This window comes from Chanodichthys erythropterus, chromosome 11 (assembly GCF_024489055.1).
Source record: "Chanodichthys erythropterus isolate Z2021 chromosome 11, ASM2448905v1, whole genome shotgun sequence".
Classification (NCBI taxonomy): Eukaryota; Metazoa; Chordata; class Actinopteri; order Cypriniformes; family Xenocyprididae; genus Chanodichthys; species Chanodichthys erythropterus.
In genome coordinates this window covers 6,687,830-6,699,679 of record NC_090231.1, presented here as the reverse complement: position 1 = coordinate 6,699,679, position 11,850 = coordinate 6,687,830, and the positions used below count along the sequence as shown (strand labels likewise).

Below are 11,850 nucleotides of genomic sequence, written 5' to 3'. Positions count from 1 at the left end.
CCACCTCTTAGGAAACATTTTTTTGTCTTTGTAGAATAATTCTGTACACTATATACTGTACCAGTAAGTAAACAAAATGTAAAAGTTTGTTTTTAAATATTTTTTACTTTTTTTATGTATACCCAGTGTATCGAAAAAAGTGTTGCAGGCACTTAAAGTCCATCTCCGACGTGTTGGTGTTTTTACAGTGGAGCTCCGACGCGGGAAAAGGGCTTGTTTGGTTATTCCTGGATTGTGTTGGATTCTGGTGAGAGACGTTGCACCAGTCTCAGCCGAGGATGTCCAAGTAGACAGGCGTGGCTTTTCCCAGAGCGTAAAGGACTTTCTGAATGTCTTTGATGTTCAGTCGTTGTTGCGGCTCTCTTTGCCAGCAGCCTAACATGAGGTCGTACACTTCCTTAGGACACAGGCGAGGCCTGTCTAAAACCCGACCTTGGGTAATGCATTCAATGACCTGCAGAAACAAGAGAGACAGAAATGAGCAAATGTGTGGAATTGATTTCGAGATGATGTGTGCAATTTGTTTATGCTATTTCATATGCAGAGTCAAATATAAGTAATATTACACACTATGACTCGTTTGAGCATCCCGACCAGCCCGATACAGCAAAATTGGATGAAACAATGCTGAGATTTGAGACAAACTCTCCGTTTGTACCATTCCCATAATTCACTCACAATAAACCCCTGATAGAGTTAGTCAGTGTTGGGGAATTGCGTTATTTTCTTACTTTTTATGAAAAGTAATACGTTACATTACTTTTGCGTCACTTTTTCTCACCTCAGTTGGGCTTGCTTGTTTGTTGTTTTTTTTTTTAATAACAACAAAAAAGTTATATTTTTGGCAAATATTAAGGCCCTTTCACACCAAAAGTGAAATGAAAAAGCCTCAGGTTGAAGGAAATGCATATTTACATATGTACAGTAGAGGGCGCAGCTCAAACAAACCTTTCAGCTGTGCTGTCATTCTGGATTAAAGAAGAATAGGATACAGGAGGAGGAAGTTCAACACTCTTATTTCTAAATCTAATCTAAAGTAATTTTTATTCATTAGTATGGTTGAATTATATCATTGAAGGTCAGCAGCAAAGACATTGGTTAATAAAGTGAGATTAAATGCATAAAGTATATTTGTGTAATTTAATATAGGTAATTATTACAGATTTGCATAAAATTCTGATTGCATTTCACTATTTTTATTCATTTAGTCTAGAACAACATTAACCATCATGTTCACACAGCGCACACAGCACCTATGAACTTTGTTTCTCTTAACATGGTGACAGGAGAGCTGTCGGTCAACAAATGTGAAAAAGTAACTTGCGTTACTTTATTTGAAAAAGTAATATTTTGTTGTAAATTGAAAAAAAAAATGCATTACTTTACTAGTTACTTGAAAAAGTAATCTGATTATGTAACTCAAGTTACTTGTAATGTGTTACCCCCAACAATGGAGTTAGTGTTAAGCCAATAGGTGTGCAGACAATTAGAGAGACAACAACAAATCACCACTTGCTCCACAGGCGATTCACACTCCAATCCAGAAGGGGGCGCGTGCAGTAATGCGACACTGTTTGCTAACAGCCACAACAGGAAAAAGCGCAAAACAAGAAGAACAGACGATCTATGCATAGATATGTTTACGTGTAATCTCTCAGCCAGTGTTTGAACCACAGAAAGACAATAAATATCAACAAAAGAGCTTGAGAATATCTCACGTAGCATTACATTTATCTCAGGCAAGTCATTTAGTGTCCACAGCATGTTAGTTCACTAGAGAAATGAACTCTAGAGGGGAAATATATGCACTATATTGGCTTATATATTTACTTTACCTGTTAATTATTTAATATATTTTAAAATAAATTTGTCATGAAAACAAATTGACATTAATTGTTTAAAGGATTATAAAATCACTCATTGCTCTTGATAGAATAACTTTAGTAGCTTTAATAATAAAGCTTAATAATGTATTTCTTACTTGAATGCTGCTGTTAAACACTCTGGCGAGGAGATAAACATGGTGGACTGTGTACAGCTCACTCAGGGCGGGGCCTATGCTAATAGGGCAGAGTCCGTCAGTGGTCATGGGCGGAGCCTGTGCAGTGTGACGTCACATTGCAAAGAAACTGCAAACAGTTTATTCTGAGACACTGCTTATGATTTATGGGGATTTTAAAAAAGGAGTGGATGGCTTTTTACCATTATAAGGTGGTTGTGAACACACCGCTGGTCTCCTTTAAATCTCATTTTGTTAAAAAAAATCATGAGAGAACTGTATTGTGAAACCAGTATCGTGAATTGTATTGCATTGTGAGTTGAGTGAATCGTTCCATCTCTACTTAATACTGTCTATGTAGATGGCTCCCAAGGTTTTCAAATAGAACATTTTGTGTGGCAAGATGTAAGATGCTAACCTGATCTCTTGACAGCTTGACACCCCTCCTGTAGAGATCACACTCATGTTCTAAAAATGTCATATTCACACTGACGTTCTGCCCCTTTTCGCTTTGTGAACATTTACCTCATTATTAGATAACTGAAACCATGGCTGTTTCCCATAGGTGAAGATCTCCCACATAATGACTCCAAAGCTCCATACATCACTCTCTGTGGAGAACTTCCTGTACATGATGCTCTCCGGAGGCATCCAGCGAATGGGCAGCATGGTGTGACCTCCCACCTAGAAGACAGATTAGACATCAAGCATTTCTCACAAACATCTTGCGTGGTATGGATGACATTTCCCTTTCTGTGTAATCAAACTAACAGCTTAGCCTACTAGTTTAGCTCTAACTGGTAAAGAAAAGCTCTTTTGAATAGCTAAAACAAGATACGTATGCAACATGTCACAATAACATACATGCATTTTGGAATTGATCTGGAATTGAGGAATGAAATGGTGAAATATAAATTCTATATTTTAAGGTTCAGATTGATGTATTACGTTCTGCTTTTGCAGACCCTGATAGATAAGTACACTTGCTTTGAATTGCATAACCAATGTGCTCTGGGAAATCATGTGCTTTAATGGTTTTAAGGGCCTATTTGAACAAAAACAAAGCAGCATCGCATACATTTTCTATCAAAAGTTGAATTTTGGAGCTGCAATTCGTCATAAGATAAAAGTTGTCTTCTCAGCCATCTCTCTTTCTACAAATCTCCCTCTTGCTCACTCTCTCTCCTCCCCCATCATGAGTAAACATGCCCCTGCTGCTGATTGGCTCACTCTCTCTCCTCCCCCATTATGAGGGACACACCCCAACTGCTGATTGGCTCACTCTCTCTCCTCCCCCATTATGAGGGGACACGCCCCTACTGCTGATTGGCTCACGCCCCTTCCCAATAATGAGTGGATATGCCCCCTGCTTCTGATTGGCTCACTCTCTCTCCTCCCCCATTATGAGGGGACACGCCCCTACTGCTGATTGGCTCACGCCCCTTACCAATAATGAGTGGATATGCCCCCTGCTTCTGATTGGCTCACTCTCTCTCCTCCCCCATTATGAAGGGACACGCCCCTACTGCTGATTGGCTCACTCTCTCTCCTCCCCCATCATGAGTGAATACGCCCCCTACTGTTGATTGGTTACAAGAGTGTTTTGGTGGTCTGTAAATCGGTCCAATCCACTTTCTTTTTTCTCCTATTTAAACAGACAAGACTATGTACAAACACAATGGTTTTTTTTCAGCACACACACAAAACAAACATCTAGCAAACTAAAGAAGTTGATCACAATGTTCAAAAGGTGCAGTAAGCAAAATCGCTTACTTTTACTGCAGCCATAGGTGGCAGACCATCTGAGAGGCCCTTAATGAAAGCAACAGACAGAAAGTTCTTCTTCACAGCACATGTGGGACTCTTATATAACAGAACAAGTCTTAAAAATAGTACATAAAGTCCTCCACTAGTAGTAGTAGCCAAATTGACTAAACAGTAATGCAATAATTGTGTGTGTGTTTCTTATTCACATCAATTTCACTTCATTCATCATGTTGTGCCGGCATGAAATGTCCACGGGACTGTTGGGTATTGCTGGAGCCCTTCCAGCTCAGCGTGGAATTCTCTTTGTAATTACTATTCCCTCTGTTGTGTGCCATCACATTGATCTTACTTCCGGCTGGCCGAGAGCAGACTAATGAAAGTCTACCTCCCCATTAGAAATTAGCCTAGTATAGGTTCCTGTGACTACTGTCCACTGCATATGGTCAATATCTAATCGGAATCCTTGCAGCCTGTGCTCTGTAATTGAGTCTGTTTATTTGTGTTTTTGCTTCTCTTATTGCAAGCGCTAGTCAGGAGAGGATGCAAAATGATGGGGTGAACAGGAAGTTTCTGGAAGTTACTAATGCGGTAACAGCTCAACCTGGTCAACTCAAGAAGGTAATCAACCCAAAGAGGTCTTTAAATTGAGTTATTTTGCAACAAGACATAATAGCATCACGTTATGAATCGTGTACTGACACATTTCATAAAGCAATGACTTGTGAAATTTTGTACTTTATCTGAGTGTGTCCATGAACAAAAAGATAACAGATGGGTTATAAGTATTACTGACAAGGTCAGTCATTTGTATTTGCCACACTTCCTGCTACTTTCAGCAAAAACTCCAGATCTTCGCAATTTAACGTTGTAAAGGCCTTAGATTAGACTGACCAAATATGATGTTGATCTGATCAAATCTCTAGGAGGAGAACATCTGGAAATGGCAAAAACTGCAAATATTTTGCAGAGAAAATTCTAAATATCTCACTTCCTGTTGGGTTTTCAGAATTTGCACCCATTAACTTTTTTGTAGGTATTGGGCTGTTTCATGTGTCTACCAAATTTCATACCTGTACGTGAAACATAGAGCGAAAGGTGCTTAATTGAAATTTTGTAGGTGGCGCTATCGAGCCATTTTGCCACACCTAATTCTGAAACCCATATCGGACGTAAATTTTCACCACTTCTGACACGTGTGCAAACTTTCATGAGTTTTCGAGCATGTTTAGGCCCTCAAAAATGCAATTCATTTCGGAGAAGAATAATAATTGACTGTGCAATTACAATAGGGTCCTCACACCATCGGTGCTCGGGCCCTAATAAAGAATCTCTTGTTACAGAAATCCAGTGGAGTGACTTATCACAGTAATCACTGCTCTATTTTCTCATTTAAATTCTGACATGTTCTCTTTTAAGAAAATTCTAGTGATGTAGTGAAAAAAAAGCTGTATTATACAGATTGCAGATCCTTCTCATATCATTTCATTGGAGCACCCTGCTGTGAAAGCATTTCATTTGTGATATTAGATTTTTTTTTTGTATGAAACAAAAGTCAAAATGTTTCAGATGACTGTTTTACTAAAAAAATACTGTACATCTGAAAGCATAGCTAAATAAAAAATGTCCTCTCAACCCTTGTAATCAGCAAGTTTTATGTACAAAGATATATATATATATATATATATATATATATATATATAAATAATGGATTAGAGTTACTGGATATATTTGAGTTAATTGTTAATGGCTAATTTAAACTAGCTGAGTAACAGTGATCTTAAAAACAGACTTACATGAGACGCACAAACGTTCTGGCCTTTAAATAATGTAAATTACTTTCAAATCCCTCATTAAGACGAGCAACAAAAATTGGTTAAGCAATCATTCAAACCACAATCCACTGTATCACCTTGGGCTTTGTGGTTGAGACGGGAGCAATTAAGCCTGGCATGGTGAAAATTGATAAGCTCAAGAGGAAATACAAAAAAAAAAAAAAAAAAAAAACTGAAAGTGGAAAAAAAAGAAGAATCTCTCTGCTGATTGACCATATTTCCATTCTTTCAGTATAGTGTGGGTTTCAGGAAGAAGTCAACATGTTTTTTTCTTTATTTTGGTAGTTTGTAAACTGGATTACTGGCTAGTCTGTGGCTCAGTGGTAGAGGGCTAGATTGGATTATGGGTATGAAGAGCAAAGCAGCATGGTGGAGAATGGATTACAGCCCCACTAGAGCTACTCTCCGGGCATTTAGAATTTATACTTAGAAACAGGGGAACCAGATTCATGCATCCATGACCGATAACAGATTTCTCCCACCATTTAAAACACTTGGCTGAATTTCATGTAGAAACAGACATGCGTAAACACTGGCACAAAAAAATACAACTTTTTACTCTCATCTGACAGATGTTACACGCGTGTAAACACAAAAATGCAATTTTTTGTTTTGTTTTTTTGTATCCGTACTGGGCCACTTCTAAATGTGGTTTTAAATTAGATGCATGTCCATTATCTTGATATCTGACTTGCGTCTAAACATGTATATCCGATTCCCCTTGGAATCCCAAGTCACCACAAGGCGAGGGCGACACGTTTGCCCACAAAGATGGCTTTTTAATAGTCTGGCTATCACCAGACCAAGCTCAATTTAAAATTGAACATTGGTCTGGGGAGTTTGCTATGTATTTCCTACTGCACAAGAGGATTGATCAACAAGCATTAGTCACGCAATTGGATAGTCCTTTAACCAATCAGATCAATGATCCGGGTGACGTACTTTGCAGAGCGACGCGAAAACTCCAGACAGGTTTACCGTGTGTCTCAATAGAGTGCCCCAGGGATGGCGCGTTCTTGTAGGCCAACCTGGAAGTTAGCGGTGCCTGCGTTCCCTCGACTGAAAGCCTATTCATTTTTCCCATAGACTTTTGGAAATTTGCAGAAAATAAGCTCTGTGTTTAACAAAGTGTTATGACACTTACACGTTTTGTCTATCAAGATAATCTTTACAAGTTATCACAACATTTATAGATTTTGAAGCCTAAATAAAGTCGTCAGATATAAAAAAGCTAAAAGTAGGCTATAAACGGACTACAGCACACCATGGTCGCGGATCAACGTCGTCACCACCCTCAAACTTTATTTAGAAAACAACTCTATTTAAAAACATGCTCACTGATTATGATCTGCGCTGTGTATGAATACTTATCCACTTTTTCATGAGAAATGCAGTCAAAATGTCCTGTTTGTCATGATGACGTCTAAAGGAAGTAGTCCCTTTTAGCAATTTGTTAGCAACCGCCGATTTTAAGACACAGTAAAAGTTTAAAAAATCACATTATAACTGGTGTGTTTTATGTCATTGATCAAAACGTGAAAGTATTTAGAGGCTTTGTTAACCACAGACCTTACTTCAGGCGATTTAGCAAAAACCCCTTCAAAAAACCCATAGACTTGACGGCGTTGGAACCGGAAGTCCTAAAATGCTAACTCGCTTCCGGGTTTTGCCTACAAAAACGCGTCATCCCTGGGGCACTCTATCAGCTCCCTTGTTCAGTAGTCAGGGCACTGATTAGGGAATCAGCCACATTCACTTTCATGATATACTGATGCACGACCTAGGGAACTAGGGAGCTGATTGAGGCGTATGATGTTTGTAGCATTGATCCGCGGTTTGCAGAAGCAGCAATGGCATCGAGCGATTTTTGCAGGTTGTGCATAAAAACATGAAAGTGATCGGTATTTACACCCACTCGAGCAATTTGTTTGCTAACTAAAGAAGTCATTCAGCATCGTCGAGAGTTTAAAAAGCGACTCTGATACTGTTCTGGTTCAGTGTAAATGAACGCGGAATATAGCCGCCCTAAACTACGTCATTGTCATGACAACCAAAAAGAATTCCAGTCAATTCAGGCGGCACGAGATTCAAGAAGCAGGGAGACGAAACATATAGAGCAAATAATAAAAATATTGTCTACCATTAATCAAGGGGCATTGAAGTAAAAGAGTCCTGTACTCACATCGTGAAGCAAACCACCAAAATAACAGCAGAGAATCATTGTGTGTCATTAATCGCTGTTTGTAATCTTCCTAGAAGAGACTGTCGGATCAACGCTCTGCTACATTTCTCTCAGATAAGGTAAATGCTTAACACAATCGGCGTCACTGTGATTGTGCATTGTTATTTTGAAGTGACGGGTAGATCAGATAGAGTTTGAAAGCTGCTTGCCGTCGCTTCTCTATCGTCATCGTGTTATACCGCCAGTAGCGAGCAAGGTGGATAAGCCAGTCTGTGATTGGTTCCCGCAAAAGTGTAACAGCGCAGTAGAAATGAATGTACGGGTTTACAGACTGAGTTGCCGAGCGAAATTCAATCGCCGGCAGATCAGGCTGGGTTTACCCAGACTAGCTTTTTAATGTTGTATTATGAAGCAGACATGCTTTTATGTCCTCACACTAAAACTCACAGCTTTTTTATTGAGGTGCTTACTTTATATATAGAAATTGTACACACACAGAAACATTCAGGAGTATAGAAACTGTTTCAACCTCTGCTCTGTGAATTTTATAAACTAAAGTGTCGCTACTGAAAGCTACATTATATTTCTCAGTAATGAGGTGATAACTTTGCTGTTTTTGTAAGTAAACTCATAGCTTTACTATTAGAGATGCTGTACAGACACAGGTAATTCATACTCACAATCTCTCTTTCTCTGCATCTCTTGTTAGTCAAATTCATTCAAATATAATCTTTTACTTTAGAATTCTAGATCTAACAAACTGTAGATCTGCTAGTCTGTTTGGTCATATTTTCTACTGCAAATATCCATGACAGCTTTTAACTTGAGGCACCACCTGACATGAATTATGTAAATAATTTTAGTAGCATGGCCATTCAAAACCCTAGAGTCAACCATGTCGCATAGAAAAGCGATCACCAGCAGAATAGCTTTGGGCAGGGATTAATGTAAACACAGATATCGGATACGAGTCATGTCTAGAATGTAAACAGGCGGGACAAAAACAAACAAACAAACAAACAAACAAAAAACAGATATGGTCAAAAGATCAGATCTGCATTAAGACTTAAGACAGTGTGAACGCAGCCTTAGAGTTCAGAAAAGAAACATTAGTGGTTTATTTATAGCAGTGTTTACCAACCTTTTTTGCCACGGCACAGTTTTGATAAGCGAGAAAATCCAACGGCACACCACTATACAAAATTCCACAAACATGCATTGCTTCAAATGGCATATAAAAACTATATATTTTAATAAAAGTAGTACTCATATTTAATGTGAAACTTGAGCTTAAGTCAGGTAGGAACACAAAGTCATGATGTTGTTGGTGATGACAAAGCAAAAGCAATATCGTCGCTGTCTGACAGAAACCTTATATTTAAGTAAACAATGTCGTCAAAGTTGGTATTTTGGCTTTATGGTCAGACACTTCCACGTGTCATTATAATATTAACATTCTATGAAAATCAAGCTCAAATTATGAGGTTTTTGACCAGCAACATGACAAATTTCCTTAGTCTTCCTATTGTTGAAATCTCATGATCAAAATCTCATGATACAAAAGATGAAGCGCTATGCACAGGATATTTAAAACAGTACACTTCAACTAGATGGCAGAGACTAAGGCTATTCTCCGCTCTTCAAATACAAAAAACACTAGCCTTAATGGACATAGTTTTTCTTGAGTAAAGAAGTGTTGTATTCACGCAAACATCAGTTCTTTATTTACCCTCGCATTGCAAACAAGCAGAGATCTCAGACTCCAAACTGTGCGTGGTTTGACTGACAGTTTGAGGAGCCAATGGAGTTATGAACCTCTTTTAAATGCTTTTTATTGGTTAAATATTTATAAAACCTACATACAGATAGATGTAAAGGATGACCAATAGTATAGATTTTATAGAACGATGACGAAATATAGAGATACAAGGTTTCGGCCTGACAGTGTGATGTTATCTTGTTTGTAGCATTTATTTTTACTTATCTTTTTGGAATTTGATATTTTTCCATGGCACACCTGACAAACCTGTCACAGCACACTAGTGCACAAGCAGTGGTTGGGAAACATTTATTATAGGGTGTAAAAAAAAAATAAAAACAAGTGACAGGGTGACCTGTACATTTTCACTATAGTGTGTAATCAGCTATTTGTGGTGAAGAAAACCCAAGACAACATCTGCAGCTTATTCAAGCTATCGAGCCTGTGCTGTCATTTTCCCTGAATCTGTTTACAGCCATCAGCGGCTCCAAACAGAGTTATCAAAATCATCTCATGCAAAAAGATACTCGGCAAGCCATTAGGTGACAGGACGTCGATGTGCCACTTATAACATCTTGACGAAGGCGGTTGAATTGGTCACTGATGAAAGTACCTCAATCTCTCTTCCAGTCATGCTCCATTGCTGTGGCCAGACGCTCGAGCCCCAGAGGACAACAAACGTCAATATGACTCGCCATGTGTGGATTACGTGCTTGGCAGGATCTGCTATTTATAATCACTTGACACAGTGAACGTGTCCAATGCGGTAATAATTTCGTAATCTCTCTGCTTCGTCAATATTGCAGACTGTGCGCAAGTGTGTGTATGTGTGGCTGATAAAGATGTTTCTGGCCTCCGTGAGACCTTCAGTTTACGACCGGCTAGAATGCAAAGAGTTTGTCCACAATCCAATCTCTCTGAGAAAGATTTTGTTGTCCTTGCATTTAACTAGATCTAATAGATAGCTATTGTTATTCCAAAAATTATCTTCCTTCATTTGTGCTATTTATTGATGGGATTGTAAATGGAACATAATTTTACCAAAGACTTAAATTGTTCTGTCCAGTTTATAATAATTTAAAATAATTTAAACTAATCCATCAATTGAAAAAAGAAAAAATTATGGTTGTAGTTTGGCACCTACAATGGAAGTCATAAGATAATGCAATAAACATTAAAATATACAAAATGTGAACATTATATGTTAAAGTGAGACTAATGCGATTAAAATCGATTGCTAAACATTTCTTTTCAAAGTTATGCTACAACATTTCTACTCACATAAAGCAAGAATGCTTCTACTATTTTTGTCCATACAATGAAAGTTAATGGGGTCCAATGTTGATGTATCGATGAGCGCGGAGAGGATAGAGCAAAACCATTTTTTTTGATATAAGAGAAGTTGAGCTTGAGTTTGTTGCCCAGACCTATTTATTTGAGATGTCTGAGCTTACGATTCTCCTACATCCTATGTCATACGTTATATCAGAGGTCATTCTTTTGGTGCAAATTGACTTGTGTACAGCTGTCTGCCGGAAGCTAGTAATTTTAGTTTATCCATAAAAATATGGATATTTTTCTTACAAAAACCCATCGCTTCACTTAAGAAGGCCTTTATTAACCCCCTGGAGCCATATGGATTATTCTTACGATGGATGGATGTGCTTTTTTGTGCTTCAAAATCAGGAGCGCCATTCACTACCATTATAAAGCTTGGAAGAGCAAGGATATTTTTTAATATAACTCTGATTGTGTTCTTCTGAAAGCGAATATAGTCATATACACCTAGGATGGCTTAAGGTAAATCATGGGATATTCATTTTTGGGTGAACTATCCCTTTAATAAGTGTTTTTAAGTACATGGATCTTACTTTAAATGAAAGTGCCTTACTCTGAGTATAATTTATGTTTTGCATTAAAGGGATAGTTCACCCACAAATGAAAATTCTGTCATCATTTACTTGCCCTCAAGTTTTTCCAAACCTCTATGATTTTTTTTTTCTTCTGCTGAACACAAAATAAGATATTTTGAAGAATATGGGTAACCAAACAGTTGATGGACCCCATTGACTTCCATAGTATGGAAAAATAAAATGCTATGGAAGTCAATGGTGCCCATCAACTTTTTGGTTACACACATTCTTCAAAATATCTTCTTTTGTGTTCAGCAGAAGAACAGAATTCATATAGGTTTGGAACAACTTGAGGGCAAGTAAATGATGACAGAATTTTAGTTTTTGGGTGAATTATCCCTTTAACCCTTAAATGCTGTTTCACCAATCATTCTTACATATTCGGGTCTTTATCGACC

General features: G+C 38.0%; 1 protein-coding gene across 4 annotated transcripts in view; it reads right to left on the bottom strand.

Annotated features, from left to right (window-relative positions):
* Positions 1-268: 268 nt before the first annotated feature.
* ntrk3b (neurotrophic tyrosine kinase, receptor, type 3b) overlaps positions 269-11,850 on the bottom strand; it is a 165,424-nt gene continuing 153,842 nt past the window's right edge. For all 4 annotated transcript variants that reach the window (XM_067400335.1, XM_067400336.1, XM_067400333.1 and 1 more), the window contains 2 exons: positions 2,525-2,683; positions 269-454 (listed from right to left, as the gene is read on the bottom strand). In XM_067400335.1, the coding sequence (XP_067256436.1) occupies positions 269-454; positions 2,525-2,683 (345 nt within the window). The remainder of the gene's footprint in view (positions 455-2,524; positions 2,684-11,850) is intronic.